This window comes from Rhodamnia argentea, chromosome 6, assembly GCF_020921035.1.
Source record: "Rhodamnia argentea isolate NSW1041297 chromosome 6, ASM2092103v1, whole genome shotgun sequence".
NCBI lineage: Eukaryota > Viridiplantae > Streptophyta > Magnoliopsida > Myrtales > Myrtaceae > Rhodamnia > Rhodamnia argentea.
The window spans coordinates 29777712-29802876 of record NC_063155.1 but is presented as its reverse complement, the minus strand read 5'-3'; the positions used below and the strand labels follow the sequence as shown (position 1 = coordinate 29802876).

The 25165-nt window shown below is 41.0% G+C and overlaps 3 protein-coding genes and 1 pseudogene across 3 annotated transcripts; 2 read left to right on the top strand and 2 right to left on the bottom strand.

Moving 5' to 3' along the window:
• The first annotated feature begins 4032 nt into the window (after positions 1-4032).
• On the top strand, positions 4033-4889 carry LOC125315560. Its single transcript, XM_048280774.1, has 2 exons — positions 4033-4315; positions 4390-4889. The coding sequence occupies exons 1-2, from the start codon at positions 4033-4035 to the stop codon at positions 4887-4889; spliced, it is 783 nt and encodes a 260-aa protein (XP_048136731.1).
• A 3376-nt stretch (positions 4890-8265) lies between these two features.
• On the bottom strand, positions 8266-15349 carry LOC115733581 (annotated as a pseudogene).
• A 3734-nt stretch (positions 15350-19083) lies between these two features.
• Positions 19084-19542, top strand: LOC125315559 (protein LYK5-like). The gene has a single exon (XM_048280773.1). The coding sequence runs from the start codon at positions 19084-19086 to the stop codon at positions 19540-19542; it is 459 nt and encodes a 152-aa protein (XP_048136730.1).
• A 536-nt stretch (positions 19543-20078) lies between these two features.
• On the bottom strand, positions 20079-22179 carry LOC125315558 (alpha carbonic anhydrase 7-like). Its single transcript, XM_048280772.1, has 8 exons — positions 22169-22179; positions 21728-21825; positions 21390-21607; positions 21098-21204; positions 20875-20977; positions 20615-20782; positions 20462-20515; positions 20079-20370 (listed from the first exon to the last, which is right to left on the bottom strand). Exons 1-8 carry the CDS (start codon positions 22177-22179, stop codon positions 20272-20274), a joined length of 858 nt encoding a protein of 285 aa, XP_048136729.1. The 3' UTR covers positions 20079-20271.
• Between the last annotated feature and the right edge of the window lie 2986 nt (positions 22180-25165).

Below are 25165 nucleotides of genomic sequence, written 5' to 3'. Positions count from 1 at the left end.
AGATTCATTGGTAAGTTCAATGAGAAAATTCAAGCCACGTAAGATTGACTAATGATGACTATGACCGGAAGGCCGACAGTGGTAGAATTTGGATAAAAATAAAAGTTGTCGATTTTTTATGAGATAAAAAAATTTCGACATAATTGAGATATATGCTAAAGTTGAGGGTTTTTTTTTTTTTTTTGGTATTAAACCTGAAGAATTGAGACAAAGATAAAAGTTGGGGGTTTTTATGAGACAAAAAAAAGTTTTTGATATAATTGTCTCAAATGCTAAAGTTGGAGGGTTTTTTTTGGGTATTAGGCTTAATTTATCATGTATGTATAAAAATTAACATTTAATTCACATGTCCCAACGTATCGGAATTCTCCATTTCTCGAGAATAATGTGTCGGCGTATTGTGTCGTGTCATGTCGCGCGTCGTGCGTCGGTATCGGTGCTACTTAGATGCTGTTGGCTTTTACATCTGCGATACAATCCTTTTTGTTCGACCACGTTGGAGCTGTTCGACCACATTAGCTTCTTCTTTGAACTGCATTACAGAGAAGAGCATTAGTTTTGCTTGAAATTAGTCGAAATTGCTGCGAAAAACGAGCCATCGAACACAATAATAAATTGAACAAGCAGACAAATCGGGCACCTAAATAATTTCAATTTAGTTTGTGAGACGTTCTCCACGGAAAGAGCATAACATTATTCTATTACAAATCAAACAATGCAAATGGGTGAAGATTACAACCACACTCAAATCACTTAAATAATTTCAATGCTTCCTAGGTCCCAATTACACTAACTAACTCGGACAGTATTTAGAATTTACAATTTCTGGCCAAACAATCTCTTAGGGTCCGTTTGTTTTGCGAAAAACCCACATTTTGAAAAAAATATCGTCTACCAAAATAAATGAATAAAAAATATTTTCATTATTTGCTAAAATATTTAGGCAAATATTGTTGTCGTTAACGAAAATAGTTTTTGTTGGCTAATTATTTCAAGCAATATAACCAATAATGTTTAGGAAAATATTTTCCAAATCGTTCAATTTTCGCAAGATAAATGGACCTTTAACATTAAATTATTTTTAAAAAAATATTTTTCAAATCGCTCATTTTTCATGCAATAAATGGAGCTTCAACCTCATAAAGAAAATCACAAATCTTACCTGTGAGTAGAACTGTCAAATTGGTGAGTCAGATTCGATCAAAAAAATAAATTGGTGGGTCGATTAGAAAATGGTTTGACCCATGTAGATTCATTTAACTCGTTTTGACTCATTTCTATGCAATATAAATCTACCAGCCCATACTCGACCCGACCGAACAAATATTGGTAAAATACTTTAATATTAAATCCGTTGATCGTCGGAGCCGCCCACTACCGGTGCTGCTAGGGCGAGGCAGGCAGGCTATCGACGATCGAACTTTTAATTTGTTATGTAAAAAAAAGGAAATTAAAAAAACTTAAAATTTAAAAACACGAGGCACATGAATGATTTGACTCAACTAATAACCTTTATAAACTAAATGAATTGTAAATAGATTAAAATATGGATTTATCTTTAAACTCATTTACAATCCACAAATAATTAGCAACTCAAACCCATTAACAACTCATTTATTAAAACTTGACCAACCCATATTTGATCCATCTCATTGAATACGGGTTAATATATATGAGTTTTCAATCCATTTTAACACCTCTATGCGTGATATTTAGTCGGCTCAAACATGTTCGAAGAAGTAAGTCACGGGAAGACTTTGCAGCATCGGATATAAACCACAAAGGATCATCCAAAACCAATGGATGTGCCGCCACTAATCGAGCTACTGCTTTTCTAATACGTTGAAACAAAATATTTATTTATATGCAAAAATAGTCGACCCTTCTTAGATAACTTTCACTTTGATCATGGAAATATTTTAGTGTCCACAACTTACCGAAATTGGTTCCGAAACTAGCTGGACGTGCATCTCGAAAATCAACTCCATGCTTCTATTATTATTATTATTATTATAACATTCCGATGTCCATTATGTAAGATTTTTTCTATGTGGCTTACATTGATTGAAGTTGATATTTACTGTTTTACTGTTGGTCTAATAAGACAAGATATAAGGATACTTAATCGGGTTAATATGGACTGGCTAGTTGAGCCAAGTTTGGCCTGGCTCGTAATAAGAGGACCCACGATCATAAACTCTACAAATAGGCTCAAGTCCCTCCTCTAGTCCTCTAACACAAAAATTAGAACTCACTTTTCGTTCTATGATGGTTGTCTCATTTGGCCAGCGTCTAGAGAGGGAATAGGGGGAAGTGCTTGGTTTCGGGAATAGTTGTCTTTCCGCATTGAGTTTTGACAGATTCTAAATAAGGGGCACGCCATTGCTCTCTTCTATCATGTAGTGTTTTCGATTTTGATTATGGCAATCATTGGGCGTGCTGCATTCGTGGCTTATATTTGGTATCAAAATTGCCTAACGTGACTTACCTTGTCGGTGGAAGCACAGAGTTCACTAAGATTGCGTGTGGTGTCTTTGGAGGCCTAGTGAAATCCGTCACACTGGTCGAAGATAACTATCCCTTCCATGGAAATTTCACGAAAGCCAGGTCCGAGCTTGTCGTGCTCCCGAAATGCGCTTGACCCGGTAATCATTCCCTAAGCAATGGGACAAGACAGACCCTCATGACATACCCCATTATGGAAGGAGACGACATTAATAAAGTCGCGCAGAAGTTCGGCGTTCCCGCTAGTGACATTTGGGCAACTAACCGTCTAGACTACATGTCAACGGTTTATACGAACACCACGATTGTTGTCCCTTTGACAAAAGAACCGTCTCTCACAATTCGCCGCCTCCGTCTCTAGGTTTTCTTCCTACGGTTCCCGTGGAGAAGGCGACAGATAGTGAGCAACTTAGGAACTTGTGTATTGCAGGATCCGTGGTGGGTTATCATTAGTACTTGTAGCGTTGATTGCTTGTGGTCTGTACTTGAAAGCCTTGAAGAGATGAAAAGGCCATAAAATGCAATCTTTCAACACAAGAAGCTCGCAGTTCTCGTATTTGTCCACGCCATGCTTTCCGAGGTTGCCCCAAACAGGTGTTGGAAATTAAACCAAATTCATTAAGTATTGCCAAGATTTCGATGAGTCCATTAGACTCCCAAGGTGCATGCACGCGCTAGTGCATGAATCAAGAACTGTCTTTAATGCTTTGTAGTCTTTCCAAGTGTCTTTTAGAGTTACAATATTTTGATTAATGCATTTAGTTGTTTTTTATTTACGAGTCGTGTAATTGAAGAGTCATTGTATTATGCCTATATAAAGGCTTGTCTTGTAACCATTTCGGTATGGGAATGAGAATTCATACATTGAACAAAATCCCCTCCTCTCGAGCTGTCGAAATCGTCCTTCCTCTTTGTCTTATTCCCATCAAATTGGTATTAGAGCTTTTTGGTTCATAATCATGGCCTCAACAAGTAATCTGTTTCCTCTTCAATATCCCCGCCTTACCAAGGAAAACTATGGTAACTAGGCTTCGAGAATGAAAGCTCTACTCGGCGCCTATAGTGTTTGGGAAGTTGTCAACAACGGATATGATGAGCCGGATGATGAAGTTACCATGAATCAAAATCAAAGGAATGCCTTGGAGAAGATTCGATCAAAAGATCAGCATGCCCTATCAAGCATCTATCAATGCTTAGATGATTCGATGTTCGAGAAAGTGTCGAACGCTTCTACTTCAAAGGAGGCATGGGAGATACTTCGCAACACACACCAAGGAGTACACAAAGTTCAAAAGATTCACCTTCAAACTCTAAGAGGCGAGTTCGAGGTAATTTGTATGAAAGAATCTGAGTCGATTTTTGATTATTTCACAAGAGTTTTAGCGATTGTGAACTAGATGAAAAGAAATTATGAAGAAGTTCTCGATGTTCGAGTCGTCGACAAGATTCTTCGATTGTTAGACAAAAAGTTCGACCACATTGCGGTTGCAATCGAGGAATCCAAAGACCTTGATGCCATGACGATCGATGAACTTATGGGTTCATTACAAGCCCATGAAGAAAGACTCGGAAGAAATAAGCATGAACCGGTGGAGGAAGTACTCCAAACTCGGTTGTCAATCCAAGATGAGAAGGAACAAAGACGGGAACCCGTGCAAGTTCGAAGCACTAATCAAGATCGAGGTCGAGGTCATCGTCACTTTCATGGAAGAGGCCGTGGACGAAGCAGGGGGGAATTTGCTCGCAAAGAAGGTAGCTACCAGAATTAAAGTTTTGGTTGTGGAAGAGGCAGAAATTCGAGAGGTCAATGGTATGATAAATCTAAAATTCGTTGTTATCATTGCAATAAACTGGGTCATTATGCTTCCGATTGTTGGCATAAAGAAAGTAGTGGAGCAGATGAAAATGCAAACTTGGTGAATGATGTCGATAACGTTCTTTTATTGGCATTCAAAGAAGATGTAGGAGAAAAGAGTGATACGTGGTACTTGGACACTGGAGCAAGCAACCACATGTGCGGAAGAAAGGAGATGTTTGCCGAGTTAGATGAGACAGTCAAAGGGAAAGTCTCATTCGGTGATAATTCCCAAATTCTTGTTGAAGGCAAAGGTGCAATCCAGATTCGTTTGAAGAATGGTGCACTTCGGTTGATTTCTAACATTTATTATGTTCCAAAAATGTCAAGCAATAACTTGAGTTTGGGACAGCTTCTGGAGAAAGGATATTCTGTGCACATGAAAAATCTTAGCCTTGTGCTAAGAGATCAAAATAATAGGTTGATTGCATTCGTGAAGATGTCGAAGAATAGGATGTTCACCCTCAATATAAAAAATGAAATGGCTCGTTGCTTAAAATCATGTGTGGATGATCCTTCATGGTTGTAGCATAGTAGGTTCGGCCATCTCAATTTTGGCGGACTCAATATGCTTTCTCATAAGAAGATGGTTTATGGCTTACCACATATTGATCATCCCGATCAATTATGTGAAGGGTGTGTCATCGGGAAGCATTCCAGAACCAAATTCCCGAAAGAAGCAACTTTTCGAGCAAAGAAGCCGCTGGAATTGATCCATTCGGATGTGTGCGGTCCAATCACGCCCCAGTCGTATGGTAAGATATTTTGTTACATTTATTGATGACTTTACTCGAAAAACTTGGGTGTATTTTTTGAAAGAAAAATCGGAAGTGTTTGAAACTTTCAAACAATTCAAGAAATTAGTTGAAAAAGAGAGTGGCTATTTCATTAAAGCCTTGAGAACCGATCGTGGAGGAGAATTTATTTATGCCGCATTCAATAAATTTTATGAAGATTATGGTATTCAGCATTTCCTGACGGCTCCTTATTCTCCTCAACAAAATGGCATGGCGGAACGGAAAAATAGAACCATTCTCGACATGGTTTGAAGCATGTTGAAAAGCAAAAATCTACCCACGTAACTCTGGAGTGAGGCTGTTATGTGTGCAATCTATCTTCAAAATAGATGTCCGACAAATGGACTTGAAGGCGTGACTCCACAAGAAGCATGGACTGGGAGAACACCTAGTGTTTCACATTTGAGAATTTTTGGGAGCATTGCATATGCTCATGTTCCGGAGCAGAAAAGATCAAAGTTGGAAGATAGGAGCAAAAAGCTCATTTTTATCGGGTATGACTCTTCATCGAAAGCTTATAAATTATTTGATCCTAACACTTTAAAAGTGTACATAAGCAGAGACGTAAAGTTCGATGAAGATGCTTTGTGGGAGGACAATCCAAAAGATCAAGTGCATGTTCATGGTGATTCCAGTTAAATGAAGTTGAAGGATCAACCTTCACCTTCCTCTCCAACATCATTTTCAAGTCCGAGTTCATCAACACCAACTTCTTTAAACGGTGTTGACCAACCAATAGCACAAACATCGAGAAGATTGTCCGAGCTTTATGAAGTTACCAATGAACTTCACCTTGTATGCCTTCTTGCAGATTGTGAGCCGATTGTGTATGATGATGCTATAAAAGAAGAAAAATGGAGGAAAGCCATGAATGAAGAAATCGAAGCTATTGAGAAAAATCAAACATGGCAACTTGCGGATCTTCCGAAGGACAAGAAAGCAATTGGTGTCAAATGGGTCTATAAGGCGAAAAAGAACGAGAAAAGAGAAGTCACTCGTTATAAGGCCAGGCTCGTCGAAAAATGGTACAAGCAAAAGGCTGGAATTGATTATGACGAGGTATTTGCCCTTGTCATTCGCATGGAAACGATTAGATTAATCATTTCTGTTGCAGCTCAAAATGCATGGAAAATTCATCAAATGGATGTCAAATCAACATTTTTAAATGACATCCTTGAAGAAGAAATTTTTGTTGAACAACCCGAAGGGTTTCTTATGAAAGGTCATGAAGACAAAGTGCTGAGATTGAAGAAAGCGCTGTATGGGCTTAAACAAGCATCGAGAGCATGGAATTCCAGAATTGATAACTATTTCAAGGCAAATGGATTTTCTCAATGTCCATATGAACATGCGCTCTGTTTCAAGCATGAAAAAGGTGATGTTCTATTGGCTTGTTTATATGTGGATGACCTTATTTTTATAGGAAACAATGCAGCAATGATTAATGCTTTTAAGGCATCTATGGTGAAAGAATTTGAAATGATGGATAATGGTCTCATGAATTATTTTCTCGGTATCGAAGTAAAGCAAAGTGGTGATGGGATTTTTATTTCCCAAAAAGGCTATGCGGAAAACATACTTGAAAAGTTTGACATGAAGAACTGTACATTGGTAAATACACCAATGGAATGTGGAGCCAAACTTTCAAAGTTCGATGAAGGTGTCGATGTTGATTCGATATATTATAGGAGCTTGATTGGGAGCCCGAGATATTTGACATGTACAAGGCCAAACATCTTGTATAGTGTCGGAATCGTGAGTCGATATATGGAGAAACCGAAATCCTCTCATCTTAAACCCGCAAAGAGGATACTTCGATATGTCAAAGGTACTGTTTCTCACGGCTTACGTTATTATCCATCTCAAAATTTTTGACTTAGAGGTTTTTCAGACGGTGACTATGGTGGAGATATCGATGATCGAAAAAGTACTTCAGGCTTCGTATTTTTCTTATGTGATACTGCTTTCACATGGTCATTGAAGAAGCAATCCAGTGTTACACTTTCGACATGTGAAGCCGAATATGTTGCAGCATCTTCATGCGTATGTCATGCGATATGGTTGAGAAAACTTCTCAAAGAAATTCATTTGGAGCAGAAGAACGCGACAGAGATTAATGTCGATAATGTTTTAGCCATTGCTTTGGCGAAGAATCCAGTTTTGCATGAACGAAGCAAACATATCGATGTTCGACATCACTTCATTCGAGAACAGGTGACAGAGAAAGAAATCGAAGTGTCGTGTGTAAAGACCGGAGATCAAGTTGCAGACATTTTTACTAAACCTCTGAAGGTGGATGTGTTTCGAAAATTCAAGAGTCTGCTTGGAATGATTGATGGAAGAGAATTTCGTTTAAGGGGGAGTTTTGTTGGAAATTAAACCAAATTCATTAAGTATTGCCAAGGTTCCGATGAGTCCATTAGACTCCCAAGGCGCATGCACGCGCTAGTGCATGAATAAAAAATTGTCTTTAATGCTTTGTAGTCTTTCCAAGTGTCTTTTAGAGTTACAATGTTTTGATTAATGCATTTAGTTGTTCTTTATTTATGAGTCGTGTAATTGAAGAGTCATTGTATTATGCCTTTATAAAGGCTTGTCTTGTAACCATTTCGGTATGGGAATGAGAATTCATACATTGAACAAAATCCTCTCCTCTCGAGCTATCGAAATCGTCCTTCCTCTTTGTCTTATTCCCATCAACGGGTAGAAGCTCCAGGGCATCCCGTTTGTCCCCAGATCTTCTCGTCGGGATCAAATACTCATTGAATCAATACGGCATTGAGGAGCTGAGGAAGGCGACCAGGAATTTTAGTGAAGACACCAGGATAGACAGATGAGTCTGCAAGGGGTTGATTGATACTGTCGAAGTGATGATCAGAGGAAGCAACATCAAAGAGACCCGTCGGGTCATTGACGTGCACTCCAAGATCAATCACATCAATATCTCGACTTTGCTTGACGCTGAAACAGGTGACGAATATCAGTCATACCTAATTTTCGAGTACTTGAGCAGTGGAAGCTTGAGGGACTGCTTGTCTCGGCTGGGAAATACTCTCCGGTGGCACCGCCGGACCCAAATCGCGTTTGACGTCGCAACAGGGCTTCATTTTCCCTATTGACTTATTTGCAAAACCTTCCTGCAACCAAAAATGCCGAGGATTCATGGGATGCCTACTTGTTAGACCAACGGCCAATGGATATGATATCAATACCTTCGAGTGTGCGGTCAGCCGTCATCAGATAAGCATACAACGTCACTGGTAGAGGAGGTTAAATTATCCCTTTGTGAAGTAGCAGCAATTAGGGGATGAAAGACATCCCTAAGCAGATCACTCCCCCATTCATTAGTTGGAAACCCTCCTACAGATCCTCTGCCATGATGCCAACTACTTGGACCCGCTGGGCCCGCAGGTGGTGCTGCTGCCAATGGAAGCTGCTGAAGAGGGGCAGAAGTTGGAGGTGGGTTGCTAGGTGGCTGCTGATTAGGCAAGCCCTGCGAAGCAGTGCCTGAAGATGCAACCGAAGGTCTGAAAGTTTGGAGATGTGGGGCAGGAGAACGAAGATCACTGGGAGCTTGAATGCTTGCTGATGGTGGCAGCATGCTGGGGCTGATCTGGGCCGGTCTGGATGCTATAAAAGAGGAAACAGCCGAACTATCGAGGATGGTAACTCCAGACGGGCCCACATTCTGCAAGCTTGCCACATTGGGAGGAAAATTCTCTGAGCTTGTGAATGGAGTGGCAACAGTGCGAACCCCGTCCGATTGAAGGCCAGCAGAAGGGCCACGAACTGGCAAAGGCTGATGTGCATTACGCTGTGATGATAACTGTAGCAACTGCTGCATGGAACCAGAAGCTGCATCTGCATGAAAATGGTTCCCATGAGCAATTTGGCATCAAAAGTGAACGCAAACCCAGGCCTATCAACATGTTCAAAATCCAAAGTGCTAATATGATGATAGTATGCATGATTATGACTATTTTACTTTGCAGTTTTACGGAGAAATTGCACAAAAACCGGTGTCCTAGTGCACAAGGCTGCCCACACATCGGGAACGGTCGATGCACACAGCCTTATCCCTGATTTTTCCAAAAGGCTATTTTTGCAAAACGAACCAGTGACACAGGCCACAATAGAGAAAACTGCATCTGGTTCACAACAATATAGAGGGAAATCATACTGCTGGAATATATATTCAGCTCTCACTTGGCATTGAGTCTTGATATGGACAACAATTAATTTGTGAAAGCATTATTGCAAAGTGCGTTCCACTTTGTATTTTACTGTTCCATGTGTCGTAAGGCCACAGTTTTCTAGAGACGGAACGATGAAACGGCATAGTGAATGAAAAAAATCAGTTCAAATGATTTCGGAAAAGATCATCAAAGATCATTCATGGGATGATGTGATGCAACTCACACCACCATCGAATCAGAAGGGCAAAAACTTTATAGGTGCTTCCGGAAAAGTAAAATATCTGGCAATTTGCAAGCATCAAAAGACATTAATCCTTTGACTATTAACAAGAAGTACATTTAGGGTCAAGGCAGATGTCAACTTTTATGCTGTGAACGAAGTTGGAATCTCTGGCGAGCCAAACTTAACTGGTTGAAGCAAAAGTACCCTGAACCAAACCAACTTCTTTATTTTCCTAGAAGATGCGGCCAATAATTCGTGAAATTCTTATTTCACAAATTAGAAAGTAATTCCCAATGGATGAAATATGAAAATACTTGTTTCTCAACGCACTGTAGAAAGAGACAGCAAAATCAAACCACAATGTAATGGATCTCTGAGCTGAAAGTACTTGGCAGAAAACCAACCCATTGCCATAGGTCACATTTTTATTCCCTTTTCCAAAAGACTTATGTCTAAACCTCGATTTCCTCAGACCAAGTAGGATCTTGCCCCTTTTATACAACAGGATGGGAGCAACATATAAAGTCATTGCAAATTTCTTCCAGAGATCAGATGATTCTATAGCACGTGTGGCGCACGTATATGCACGTGCTAAGAAGCGGAGAAGCAAGAATGGGATGCTTCTAACATGCTTGTGAATATGAACGGTACATTTACGTACTAAAAATCTATCAAGTGCAAGGCATGTATTTACCTAATAGCTCTCTTAAATAGTATGACGACTAGCAAATGGAAAGACAAAGTGTGCACACGTATCCAAGACTACGCACCTTGTTGGATTCCATTTGCGCCAGACGCCCTGATATCGGAACACTTGGATTTGAATGCCTCAGCTAGCATCCTATTCATCAGAACTTTGCCCTGATTCATGTCGAGTTCCCTTTTTTTTAGCAAGATATTCTGCCTCAATCTCCTTAAGTTTCAAATCGTACTTCCTGCGAATTTGTGCAACAATTTCCTCTATCTCCTTGCCGCAATCAGATACCAGTAGCATTTTCTGCTCAAAGAAATGCGAATTTATGATAATTAGAATATTAAATGTTAAATTTCATAAAGAACTAGTGGAATCTCTCATGAGCTAAACATAATGTCAAGAAGTAACTCACCGCATCTTCATGTGATTTGTCCATCTGGTCCATTTCCCTTTGTATTCTGTCCAGCTCATTCTGAACGGGGGTCCAAGTGCAATTTCAAAGGCATTCTGGGTTGTGCCATTGGAAAGGGACTCTGGAATAGCTGAGTGTTGCTTTCCGCAGAAATGGATGCAGCTGAATTGCCTGAGACCTGTGCCACCATCCTACCACGAGGAATGCTGACTGCAGATTCCGACATTGCTTGATTAGGAGGCACAGCGGGGTTTTCAGCAAGTTGTGTTGACTGAGAGTGAACAGTTAGATCAGAAGTCTCTCCCACCCCCTGGAGTGGAGTTGCCGTTCCACTGACAAGAGCTAAATCATGTGAACTGTGGTTACGAGGCTGATCTTGTGGCTGCGGAAGCACTGGAGGCTCCATATCTGCTGCTCCAGAGAAAGACAATATAGCATTACCAGTACTAGATGAAAGAAATTCAGTTTCTTGAGAAGCATTATGCTGCTCTTCGTCGGGTGCATTTCTCTCTCGCATGCTGCTGGATGGGGCATTAAAATCATCTCCCAGCTCCTGGTCAGATACGGTCTGTAACGAACAAAATGTAAAATCGTGACATTTATAAAACTACGGTATCCCTCTACTCATTAAAAATGTTGATGGAGCAGAGAGGGCATAGATCCAAACGTGTTTCCCATGCATTCATATGGAGACTTGAGTATTTAGAGGTAAAGGAGGGTGGCTATCAACATTATGGAGATCATAGAAAGACATACATTACAAGATGATATGGAAGCACCCTCAGCATTCTGCTGCTCTTCTTCGGGCGCATTTCTCTCTTGCATGCCGGTGGATGCTGCCTTACAATTAACTCTCAACTCCTCTTCAGGTAAGGTCTGTGATAGAGAGATACAGAAAAATCTTGTCATTTCTACCCTGAAGCCTTAAAGAGAGAACGTTTGTACAATGAACCCGCTCTGCTCTTTATGAATGCGATGATGCAGAGAAGGCATGTGTTCACCTCCTGGTGTTCAGGCATTCATATCGAGAATCGAGTATTCAAAGGGAAAAAGGATGGACGTCAACATCGCCAAGAGCATTAATAAAAATACATGACGAGACTACATAAGAAGCAACCTCAGCATTAAGCTGCTCTTCATTGGGTGCATTTGTCTCTTCCATGCCAGTGGATGCGGCATTACAATCATCTCTCAACTCCCGGCCAGGTAAGTTCCGTAATAGATATATAGAAAATCATAGAATATGCTAAATTTTAACATACCCTCAAGCCTCTATGGGAAAATGTTTGTTCTCAGAAAAATTACTCTGCCCTTTATAATGCCAACAAAACAGAGACGGCATACACCCAATAATTGTTTCCACTTTCCAGGCATTCATGACAAGAATTAAGCATTCAAAGTAGGGTATAATAAACATGGTTGGGAGCGTAGAAAATCATACAAGATAAGATGGCATGGAAGCACCCTCAGCATTTTGCTGCTCTTCATCAGGTGTATTTCCCTCTTGCATGATGGCTGGTGTGGGGTTACAATCATCTCTCAAATCCTGGTGAGGCGCGCTGTATGATAGACATAGAAGAGTCCTTTAGACACTGCAGCAGTTAAGAGAAAAAAATATTTTCTAGTCCAAAAAAGAGGGAAAACTCCACTCTTTATGCATGCTAATAATGCAGCAAAGGCATATGTCCACATCATGGTTCTCAGGCATTCCTATCAAGAACTATTATGCCAAGGAACAAAGGGTGAATATCACCTTTGAAAAGAGCATAGATTAACATACATGATGAGATGTCATAGAAACAACCTCAGCATCATGCTGCTGTTTCCCAGCAGCATTATTTTCTCGCATGCTGATGGATGTGACATTACAATCATCTCTCGACTCATCAGGTAGGGTCTGCAATAATAAAATAGAAAAATGCCAATGATGGTTCTGAATTTATTCATATCAAGAACAGACATACAAAGGAAACAAGGATGGTTATCTACTTTGTCAAGAGCATAGACAACAAACATGATGAGATGACGTAGAAGCAACCTCATCATTATGTTGCTCTTGATTGGGTGCATTTCTCTCTTGCCTGCTGATAGGCATTACAATCGTCTCTCAAGTCCTGGTCAGGTAGGGTCTGTAACAATCAAACGAAAAAGTCATTACCAAATTTACAGGTACCCTCCAGCATTTGCGAGACACTATTTGTTCAACGAGAAATCATGTCATTTACCAATTTTCAACGTACACTCCAGTATTTAGGAGACAATATTTGTCCTATGCCAACTCTACTCTTTTCAGGGCATATGGACTAATGTTTTCAAGAATTGAGTTAACTCTAACAAGGATGATATAAACATTGTAGAGAGCATAGACAAACATACACCCCCGTCTTCTGCACTGGACACTATTACAGGATGGCCGGATCCAGTCCCCTCTTTTGTGGATGACAAGGAAGACATACTCATTTGGAAAGCTCACCCTTCAGGTTCTTTCTCGGTTGCTTCGGCTTGGGAGCTCATCAGGAGCAAGAGATGTATTGTACCATGGCACACTTTTGTCTGGGATCGGGCTATTACACCCCGCCATGCGTTCTTCATGTGGCTGGTCACTCTAAAACGCATTCCTACCCAGATATTGCTGCTCCACTACCGCAGGATTACTGAAGGCACATGTGCATTCTGTCGGTTGAGACCGGACTCCGTAGACCACCTATTCTTTGGGTGCTCCGTCACACGTAGCTTGGCCCAGTTCTGGGCTGCCAAGTGCCACCTACCTTGGACGAATCGACCGTGGCATGACCACATCATGTGGGCCATAAAGCACATAGGCAGGCAGCCTTTTGCTCATCGGATCTCCAGATTCTCTCTTGCGGCCCTTGTCCACATTATATGGATGGAGAGGAACAACATATTATTCCGTGACAAGCCTCTTTTTGTACCGAGTATGATCAAACACCTTACCAAGGTCGTTAAGGACAAAGCTATTTCTTTAGGAAGCATAGCCGACCTTCCCCTGAACCGGCGGTTGCAGCACAGCTGGGGCTTCTCCACAACCATCTTTGAGGTTCGGTCCTAGCCGCTTAGTAGTGGGTTGCCTACTGGTTTGGCCGGGTAGTCCTTAGGCTTTTTGGTCATTGCCTTGGCCGTTCAGCTTGTCATTTGGCCGCTTGTTTGGCCTTAGTGATATTTAGCTCTTGCTCATGCACATATTTTGCGCCGCATCACCTTTGACCCCCCTAGGACATCTTATGTCCTAATTGGGTCAAGGTTTTTGTGTTCGGCCTCCTTTGTTACCTGGTAGTTTGAAAAGCTTATATATACTTACTTTACCAAAAAAAAAAAAAAAAAAACATACACAGTGAGATGACACAGAAGCTCCCTCAGCAAAGGCCCTTGATGGCGGCACTGTAGTTGATTTTGATTGATTAACCATGGCAACTTCTCGGGGTCCATCACGGGGATGGACATTCTCAACTACTTCAGATTCAGATCCATCGCATATTTCCGTTTCTGGTATATGTGGATCTGGAGAGACCATCTCCTCTGGTTCACCTGATATACAAATATTCTCTTACACCTCCACCGCAGCTAGTTCATCAAGTGCTTCCATTCTTGAACCGTCAAGAATCTGATCATCCGAGGAGCAAGCATCCAGAGAGCTAATATTCTCCAGAGTATGACCAGTGGCTCCGACTTTGTCTCTGCCATTAGGCATCCTTGATATTGATTGATTAACCAAGGCACCGGTATGAGGTCCCTCACTATCAGCCACTCCAGATTCAGATCCATTAGGTCGTTCCATTTCTGATACTTGTGGACCTGGAGAACTCGATCTCTCCAGTATATTCGTTAAATGAACACTCTCTTGCACCTCCACTGGACCCGGCTTATCAATTGCTTCCTTTCTTGAACCATCAGGAATCTGATCCATCCATGTGCGAGCATCCATAGTGCTATCATTCTCTGGAGCATGGTTACTGATCAAATCACCTTGTGAATTAAAAGGAAGATTCTCCTTAGGACAGGGATTGAGAGAAACAGCATTCCCTTGGTTATCTATTGGTGTTCCATTAGCACATGGCCCCACCTCTGAAGAAACACTTCCTGAAGCCACGGTACTCATCTCATCCTTGTCACTGCCGATCTTAACTGGAAGGCAGTCCTTTTCAGCATCGACAATTGCATCCGCACTTTGGTCAGCCGAGGGCCTCGAGAAAGGGTCTGCATTATCAAGTTGATCATGACAACTGGAACTTTCCTGGCCCGGCCTGTCCTCAGGCAGCTTATTCAGCAATTGCGTGCGTTGAGCGCCTGTCTCCCTCGACTAGAGAAGGCTCCTGCTGAACTCCATTTGCTGAGGCTAGATGTTCAGCATCAATTTCTTTAAGGTGCATGGCCATCTCACGTGAGCATTCTTCAATTTGTGTAGAGTATTCCCTGTCCAATCTCTTCATCCTGTCTATTTTTGTTGAAGCCCCATAATGTAAACGGACAATTGCAGCGTCCAATTTATGATTACTCTCCAGCAACACCTTCTGTGCCTCAGATTCTCTACATATTTTGTTCTTCCTCGCTTCTAGCTCCTGCAGTTTCTGTTTCTGGTTCTTAATTTCTCCGCCTCTTTCAGAAAGAATAAGGTCATGAACAAATAACCCAAAACAAGCCCATGACATTAAAGCAGAGGAACGAGAAGCACTAAAGAAGAAACAGCGAAAAGTGATTCTGTTACCAAATGCACAGTAGGCAAATATTACTAGCAAGAAAGGGCAAAAAATATAGCAAAGTGCAAAAGATTTCTCACGAGAGTTTTCCGCCAAGCTTGCAGATAAAGCATGTACTCTGTCCCCTTTCTTCATCAATATTTACCAACACCTGCAAGTTCTGCTTTTCACCAAGTTCCAAGTTAACAGTGGCTTCAGGCTCCCCACTATCCTAACATAACACTAACAAAGACAAGCCTACATCATGCCAAGGTCACTGACATCTAGAGAAGATATATAGATAAAACAGCCAAAAGACCAACACATCCACTTGGTGAAAGAAACAGAAATGATAAAGGTTAAAGGCGATTTGTCGCGATAACCCACACATGCTGCAGGCTTATCATATTGTCACTCCAAGGAAAGGAACCAGATGTAAAATATAGTGGACTCCAATACCTTTTTCCCTTTGAATTTATACCATCAATTTGGACGAAATTGCGCTCTGCAGAGGTAACATTTTGACATCCTGCCATGGCTGAGACATTGGAGATCAAGTAAACTGAGTCGCTCCGTTTATCACGGACGTCTTCTTGACCATTTTCTAAACAAACATAACCATCTAAAGAGACATAATTTGCATCTGCCAATACTTCTAAAAGAATTTTCGATTTCTGAAGTGAATTTGCACTTCTGAAGTTATTTTTCCTCCCGATTTGAGAAGTAAAAAAAAAATAACTTCTTCAACTCAAGAAATACTTCTCGCCTCACCCTCTTTTCGATCATACCCATATCCGTCAACCTTCGCCACCGCGATCCGTCGCCAGCCGCCGTCCACGACCACCGCCAATTGCTGACCATCGCCTACCCCAACCCACTGCAGACCTCCGTCGGCCGCCGCCCACCAATCGTCCCCGGTGGCCAACCACTGCCGACCTTTGCCCATTGCCGCCCACGACCGCCGCCCATTGCCACCCGTCGCCAGCCGCGATTGCCACCAACCGCTAATCTTTGCCTCCCGCGACTGCCGCCAACCATCAACCACCGCGCCTACCGCCGCCATCGAGTCGCCATCTCCGGCCATGGGAGTAAAATTAATAAAAATAATTTTTAAAGAAATTTAAAAAGTTCAAAAGTGAATTAGAAATTTTTTGACTGCCGATAATAATTTTTCATAGAATATTTTGTATTAATAATGTTTTAGAAGTAGAAATTTTCAACTGCTACCAAACGAATTTCTCTAATCAGAATTAATAAAAAAATCAACTTCTGATTCCGAGGAGAAGCTGAAAAATCAACTTCTGATTATAAGTTAATTTCCGAAGCATAAGTGTTATCATGCGCACCCTAGCTCGGTTTCAACTTTGGCCGGAGTTAAGGTGGTGTTGTGTGGAATATCTACCTTCTTGCTTTCCTAGCAATAGGATGAATGAGTGACGCTCCGACAAAAAAGTAACTGTTGTGCGGAATCAAGCGATCGAACAATAAATAAACAAAACAAGAAAATAAATCGAACACCGGATGTACGTGGTTCGGTCATAGAAACCTACGTCTACGGGGAGAGCAATAACGAATTTTACTATAGATCAAGCGATATCGGAGATTACAAACCACACTCGAGTTACTCAAACACTCTCAATATTTCCCAAGCCCCAATTACATCCAAGAACGCACACAATATTTAACCCTCAATTCCTAACGAAATAATCGCTCAATCTCGCAAAGGAATTACACAAATCTAATCTCAAGATTTAATCGGTTTCTACACAATCTCTCAATCTCGCAAAAGAATTACACAAATCTAACCTCAAGATTTAATCGGTTTCAACACTTGAATTCTTAATGCAATTCTGCGAATAAAACCCATGATGAAAACCGTTGCCAAGCACTCAATCATAAACCAGCACTTCAAGACTTTGTGCGTTCAACATCCCCCGACTCTTGATTATCTATATATAGACTGTTAACTTCTTGGACCCCTCAATCAGAAGAGAATCCACATCCAATATCTTAAAAATTCGGTCAACGAAAGTGCAAAGTCCAAGATTCCTTTTTTTATTTTATTTATTTTCCTTTTTCTTGGCTGGCACATGTTGGCTTTCCTTATCCGACTTCTGCTACAAGTCAATTTGCTTTCTGACTAAAGTCAGACTCCAAGATACGAAGTCCAATATGGACTTTGCTAATTCACTCCACATCCGAATTAGCCCAAAAAATTTCAAACAAACTTTATCCAATCCCGATCGCATCTTCAACTGCAGAAATAATATCTGTAATCTTTAAGATAACTTTCATGATCAAGATATATTTATTTTCGAAATCCGGATTTTCGCTTCGCGCTCAAACTCGAGACATATTTTAACAGTAACTTCTCGAGGTAAAGGTAAATTTCTGCTCAAGAAGTACTTCTAAAGTAAAAATCATTTGATAATATAACTTTGGAAGCAGAAATTCATTTTGTAAAATTTATACTTCTGATGTGAATTTTTATTTTTGAAGTTGTTTTTTCTTAATTTGAGAATTTAAAAAAAAAATTACATCTCAATTCAAGAAGCACTTTATGGACCAAAAATAATAATCAAGAAATACTTCTCATCACACCTTCTTTTCGTTATGCTTTCATCCTCTTTTCGACCACGCCCGTCTCCACCGACTTCTACCGCCAGCTACCACCGCCGCCTACCGCTTCCCATCCCCTACCATCGACCACTGCCGTTGTCGACCTCCATCGGTCGCCACCCACGAAAGCCGGGTCCGAGCTTGTCGTGCCCCTGAAATGCGCTTGTCCTGGTAATCTTTCCCTAAGCAAAGGAACAGTACAGTCCCTGGTGACATACGCCATTATGGAAGGAGACAACATTAATAAAGTTGCGCAGAAATTCGGCGTTCTCGCTAGTGACATTTGGGCAGCTAACCATCTAGACTACAGGTCAACAGTTTATACGAACACCACGATTGTTGTCCCTTTAACAAAAGAACCGTCTCTCCCTTTCACATCACCATATTCGCCGCCTCCCTCTCCAGGTTTTCTTCCTACGGTTCCGGTGGAGAATGCGACAGATAGTGGGCAACTCAGGAACTTGTATATTGCAGGGTGCGCGGTTGGCCTGTCATTAGCACTTGTAGCGTTGATTGCTTGTGGTCTGTACTTGAAAGCCTTGAAGAGATGGAAAGGCCAGAAATTGCAGTCTTTCAACACAAGAAGCTCACAGTTCTCGTATTTGTCCACGCTAAGCTCTCTGAGGTCGCCCCAAACGGGTAGAAGCTCCGGGACGTCCTGTTTGTCCCCAGATCTTCTCGTCGGGATCAAATACTCATTGAACCAACACAGCATCGAGGAGCTCAGGAAGGCGACCAGGAATTTTAGTGAAGACACCAGGATAGACAGATGAGTCTACAAGGGGTTGATTGATACTGTCGAAGTGATGATCAAAGGAAGCAACCTCAAAGAGACCCATCGGGTCATCGACTTGCACTCCAAGATCAACCACATCAATATCTTGACTTTGCTTGGCATCTGTTACGACGAAACAAGTGATGATTCTCAGTCATACCTACTCTTTGAGTACTTGAGCAATGGAAGCTTAAGGGACTGCTTGTCTTGGCAGGGAAACACTCTCCGTTGGCACCGCCGGACCCAAATCGCTTTTGCCGTTGCAACAGGGCTTCATTATCTACATCACTGCATATTTCCTTCTTATCTTCACATGAATGTGAATAGTAGGAACATTTTCATCGTGTCCAACTGGAGAGCGAAGCTAGGGAACATAGCCCTGACTACTCCTATTGCCTCCTCGAAAGGAAACGACGGCGACACTTCGATAAGTTTCAATGGATGGATCACACCGGAGCACATGCTAAACAGATCGGTCTCTGAGAAAGTGGATGTTTTCGCTTTCGGAGTGATCTTGCTAGAGCTGATTTCGGGTCTAGAGGACATCGACGGCAAACAGTTGAAGGAGTCCATCAGGTTTTTGGCAGGGGGAGGGAACGAAGGCGGGTGTTTCGAGCAACTGAGGGGCTTCATGGATCCGTGTCTGAAGGACGATTATTCGCTCACCGAGGCCTTGTGCTTAGCAGTTTTGGCCAAGGCTTGTGTGGAAGATGACCCCCTGCATAGGCCGTCCATGGACGATGTGATGAAAGTGCTTGTGAGGATGGTCTGATCGTAGACAGCGTGCACATTCTGATCTTAAAGTCCAGGTGCGCAATATGTCTCATTTCCACGATATATTCATTAGTAAGTTTAACTGTAAGTGCTGTATAAATTGTCAATTGGGAGATAAAAGTACAATATTAGAGACTTGACTAAGGTTAAGTAGCTAAGCACCATATCCGCGTTCAAATTTTGTTCTTCGCGAAATGCAGTTAGTTTTCTGATGTTTCGCTATTCCGTTGATGTTTCATTCAAGTAGTTGCACTGTTCTGTCTATCAATGGTTATGTACATGTACAGGTTATTTGTCTAAACCTGCCCTGTAGAAGTTAAATTGTTTATGCTGTATTAGGATCAGAACTATTGAGATTACCATGTAATCGGGAGAACACATGACCGGCGATTTAGTGTGGATCTTCATTAGTATGCTACCAAATTTTAATCCTCAATTAACTCTTTCTCGCTCCATCATTGCAGTAGAAGCCTGCAGGTTCTTTTCTTATCTCTAGAGCATATAACTGTCATGAAATCAGAGTGGTAATCCGGATCATGGTAACTGGGGGTAATGATAAACCGAGAAACCTATGAGCATACACTAGGGGAACAAGATCTCCGGTCACTCTCATATATGATTAAGAATCCATTAACCAATTTCTGCAACTATTTTATCCTCCGTCAATTACATCATGCTGTCACTGAAAGCTCTGTGTCGTCCACTAGTGAGGGCGTAAACAGCGAAATCACGGATTCTCGCTTTCTAGTTTGCTGTCGGTTGGACTAAATAGCTGCACTGGCCGCCTGTTCATGGGTTGCAATGGCCTGGCGTTGAATTCAGAGTCCTGCAAAAGCAACAAATAAATCGTTGCTTCCACAAGAATTCAGCCTTGTTGCTTATATTTGGAAAGTTAGATGAAGACAGAAGAAACTCACGTCGTGGACAGCTTCACGCAGTAACTTCACTTGCTTTCTTGAAACAGTTCTCACCTGATGACACAACAAAACAGAAGAAAATGTCATGAACATGTATAAATATTTCCACCCCAAGAACCAAAATCTCGAGTAAAAGAAAATGAAACTGCAAACCTTTTGAACAATGGTCCAGATAACATTTTGAGTGCAGGGAGGCACCGTAAGAGAGCCCACGTATCTGTAGTACTTCCTGCATCCAATCTTTATGCGGTTCGGGTTCACTATACCGATGGCTCTCTGGACTTCATGGGTACCAGAGATCCATTCTACATGGTTCGCCATCTACATATTAAGAGATTATGGTAAGAGTTTGTTTTTTGTTTTGAACGCGAAACCAAGTACTGAATTCGACAACAAGAAGATCCTGAGCCTACCGATGACAGGAAAGTATCGGGTTGGCCCAACTTGTACATGGCTCCTATCACAGCAACTTCGCCTTTGGGGCTTTCGTGAACCATGTGTAGCTCAAGATCGAACCTGTGAATTGAGTTAGTGAGAAAAAAGTTTGAACTTTCCGCAGTTATGCAATCATGGGTGTCTTTGACCTTTGTAAAGGAATAGTGGCCAATTAGTGGAAGAAAGAAGAGAAGAGACCACCTTCTGCCATTAACGGCATGCTCGGAGGGCGAGTGCCAATGGCATTGCTTCAGCAAATACTGGGTTCCGTTCACATAAATGGATCCTGCACCTCCTTCCCACCTCAACTGCATAAACTCACAGAACAAGCCATGCTCATCATGGTCCCATCCATGAAACTTGTCTTTTGAAGAATGTCACCATAACATTAACATTTTATGGTTGCAGATCAAAAAAGGCTTCGAAGCCTTTCTTGCTCTTTGATCAAACTCAAAACAGAAATGGAACATGGTGACAGTGAGCCTAGTCCTACCATGATGTCATGTCCCCTGTTCTTAAGCGTGGCATTGGAGGCTTCATAGCTCCTGTTCAGTCTTCCCAAATGGGCCACCACTTGAACCTTCTCGCTTGAGAGATCGACTGGCGACTGCATCGATCCATTCCTGCACATCCCCCATTCCTTCCTGATGTCTCCCCACCTAGCCGGACCTCTCTTGCTCCCCGCATCGTAGTTGAATTCGCTCTCGTCCTCTGCAAACATAAAAGACACCGAATGTAACTAAAACCCGCATTACGCTACACAAGTCATAAAACTGAGCAAGAGTTGAAGCCTAAGTAAGTTTCCGCCCGCTTTTGCAGGCCGACACCCACCAACTTCTTCTGATGCTGCGAGACCAGCATGAAGAGCAAGAACGAGGGAGATAGCGCAAAGCACCAAGAGTTTCATCTTTTCTCTTCTTTTTGTAATGCTGCGTGTCCTCCGATGCGGGAGTAATGCTTCTTTATATAGGACTCAAAAGGGTGAAATGGAAAACTCGTCACAGCGTAAGGGGACGAATTCCGTAAAAAACAAAAAAACTGACTCTAGATCCAATCCCAATTTTATCTCAATCTTTTCTGGTCTCAAAAAGCCTTCGACTTAGGTTCAGTCCCAATCTACGCCCAATTTTTTTTTTATCTCAGAAAAAAAAAATGAACGTTAGATCCAATCCCAAAACTGCCATTGGTTTTTTTTTTTGCCCAACTTGACGTGGAATTTTCACTTGGATAAAATATCCACATTAGCAAACTAATGAAGCGATAGGTACAGACCGATACGGCATTTTCACATGGATAACAAATCCATCCCGATAAAAATTATTGAAATTCTCCAAAATAAAACCGTGCTAGGATATGAAAATCAGGGACGACTAACGATGATTTATGGACAAAAGGCCAATGAGGAGAAATTTGATATTAGAGCAAAAATTCGTGATTTTTCTCTTGGACAGAAAAAAAAGTTAGGGGTAGATTCGAGATTAGACCTAAAGTTTGGAGTTTTTTCTGAGACAAAAAAGGTTCTGGACATATTTGGGACTAGACCTAAAGTTGAGATTTTTTTTTTTTTGAGCCAAAGAAAATTTGGGGTAAATTTGAGATTGAACCTAAAGTTAGGGGGCTGTTTAGGTGGAAGGAGTGCTTGAACATATGACGTTGAGAGGACTTGGCGGTCTGAATGCACAGACGTGCGCGGGAGACGGTTGAAATTGTCGGTCAACATTTCGTCACCGTGAAGATTTTTAGAAGGAGGAGAAAAAGAGAACGCATTTGAGGTTGCTTCTTGTTCTTCTTCTTTTTCCTTCTTGAACGTACTGGGGATGTGTCCATCTGATCAATAACGTCTCTGGTGACGACTTCAGGGGCAACTGAATACGAATGTTCTTATTCTAATTTAATTGGAACCTGTTTTTTTCTTGTCATTTTTTGGATCGATTATTTTACAGGGATTGATGCAGAATGCGAACAATGATGAAACAATCCATGTGCAGGTAAGCGATAATCCAGGTCAATTCTACGTGAATCTCGTCAGATTTGATGGTGCAGATTCGAATTTTTACATTTATCGAATTCTCTGTCGAGTTATAAAAGTGTGAAACAATCCGGTCTAATAGAGTTACGACTTGGAGAATCAAATGAATCAATAGAAACTGGAGAGTCCACAGTTAAAGTCCGTCGGCAAACAAGATCGACTCGACTTCAATGAAAGATTTCATTCTTCTCTCTTGGGACATCTTGCTTTTTTTTTCTTACAAGCATCCAATACACACAAGTTGTGCAGAATTTGTGGCGAAAATCGGGTCGTGTTTAACAGCACACGATTTCACCAGACCCATCTCAGAATTCTTAAACTGAATTTCAGTTTCTATATGGACATGAATCTAACATGTGATGTGGCTCGGGGCGGCGCGGGTCATTTTGGAATCAGCAGTAAAGACAAGAAAAAATTTCCCAGATTTCTTGCCCAAAAGCAGCCGGTCTGAACATGTAAATAGGCCAAAGATGAGACTCGTTGAACTTCGGGTCAAATGCTGTGTTCAACAGGCAACTAAAGTCAAAGAAAGGACTTTGAGTAAGGTGACGTTGTGTCAGACAAAGAAAAGGAGATCACTTTCCACGGCCCGCTACATAAAAATGCCAAGAACTCCACACATTTTTTTTCAATCATACGGAAAATGCAAATGTAGGGCCGCTCAGTTTGGAGGAAATTATCCACCAAATACTTAATTTATTATAATTATGTCAATTCAGTTTTAATGTGGCATGACCGATGCCGACATAAATAGTTATGCCAATTCAGTTTTATTTTTTATCAATTGAATTTTAAATCTTTTGCATTTATGCCAATTCAGTCCATTTGATCAATTTTGATCAGAAATCACTAATGTGGCATGACCGATGCCGACATAAATAATTTTTAATGATATTTTGATAATTTTTTTGTTTTCTCTTGTATTTTTTTATGTATTTTTTCTTTTCTTTTCTTATTTTTCTCTTTCCTTTCTTCTTCATCCACCAGAAAAAAGAAAAAAGAAAGAAAGAGAAAGCAAAAAAAAAAAAAAAAAGAATAATATAAAATACAAGAGTAAACATTTCAAAAAATATCAAAAAATATCAAAAAATTATTAAAAATTATTCATATCAATGCTGATCATGCCACTTCAATGATTTTCGGCCAAAATTGATTGGATGCACCGAATTGGCACAAATACAAAATGATTTAGGACTCATTGACAAAAAAAATATTTTAGACTAAATTGACAAAATTGTAATTGTTTTAGGATTTTTTTGGTAATAAAAATGCCTTTTAGGATTATATTTGAGGACTTTCTCCTATTTGGTTCGTCGAAAATGACTTAGTCAATGAAAAATTAATGTATAAAATTAGATAAATGAATTGCTGAATCTAAAGAAATGAAAACACTTTCCGCAATTGCTAATCTCAAATTTTTTAATGTTATATTTTTCTTTTTTCTTTTTTCTTTCTTGCTCAGCTGGTTACCGGGCCTTGGCAACAGCCACATGAGGTTGAGCCTAGCCTCGCCATATCTAGCGAGCTAGAGCTCGCTTGAGGCCGGCGATAGGGCTGAGTATAATGGATCGACCAAATTGGGAACCGATTGGACCTGTCAAGTCAAGTCGATTCCCGATTTCATAAAATTGAAACCGGTTACGATTAGTCTGGTTCCTAATTCCGGGGGGAACATGAACGACCGCACGGGACTAATTACTAATGATTGGACTGCTCGTGAATTCGGTTGGACTGGGCATTGATCACCACTAATTGGTGAGGCTCGAGCTTACCAAATCACAACGGAGCTCGAGCTCGCAAGCCTCGCTAGGAGTGAGGCACGACCTCATGTGGACGATCGCCAAGGCCCGATGACCCATGGAGCAAGAAGGAAAAAGAAAAAAAATAATAATAAAAATTTAAAATTTTGAATTTTCTTTTAGCTAAACTGAAGTCATGAGATTGAAATTATTTTTCAAATGATATCCAAACACCGTAAAATGTTTTCAATCGAGTATCACCAAACAAAAGAAAATAGCCATTTTTCTGAAAAATGATTCCCCGAAAGTATTTTCCTTTATTATGAAAATTTCCCCCCAATAAACGCAGTGTCGCGGCCATAAATCATGTTTGTTTTTCCTCCTCTTGTACAAAATTGAGTTAGAAGCACTTCAGGATCATACACAATAAGGGACGTTGAAGGCACTTGCCTAAACCTGAACTCTGCGAAGGGAATTTACAGCTGAAAATTTCTTGTTTCG

Bases quoted from the DNA above. Each gene is read 5' to 3' on its own strand.
- LOC125315559 (XM_048280773.1), top strand. From the start codon at position 19,084: ATGAATGTGAATAGTAGGAACATTTTCATCGTGTCCAACTGGAGAGCG.
- LOC125315560 (XM_048280774.1), top strand. From the start codon at position 4,033: ATGAACTTATGGGTTCATTACAAGCCCATGAAGAAAGACTCGGAAGAA. The intron at 4,316-4,389 runs GTATGATAAATC...GTTGGCATAAAG, and splicing joins AGAAATTCGAGAGGTCAATG to AAAGTAGTGGAGCAGATGAA.
- LOC125315558 (XM_048280772.1), bottom strand. The intron at 21,608-21,727 runs GTGGGTGTCGGC...TTATGTTTGCAG, and splicing joins CGCAGCATCAGAAGAAGTTG to AGGACGAGAGCGAATTCAAC. The intron at 20,978-21,097 runs GTGGTCTCTTCT...CTCAATTCACAG, and splicing joins CATGCCGTTAATGGCAGAAG to GTTCGATCTTGAGCTACACA.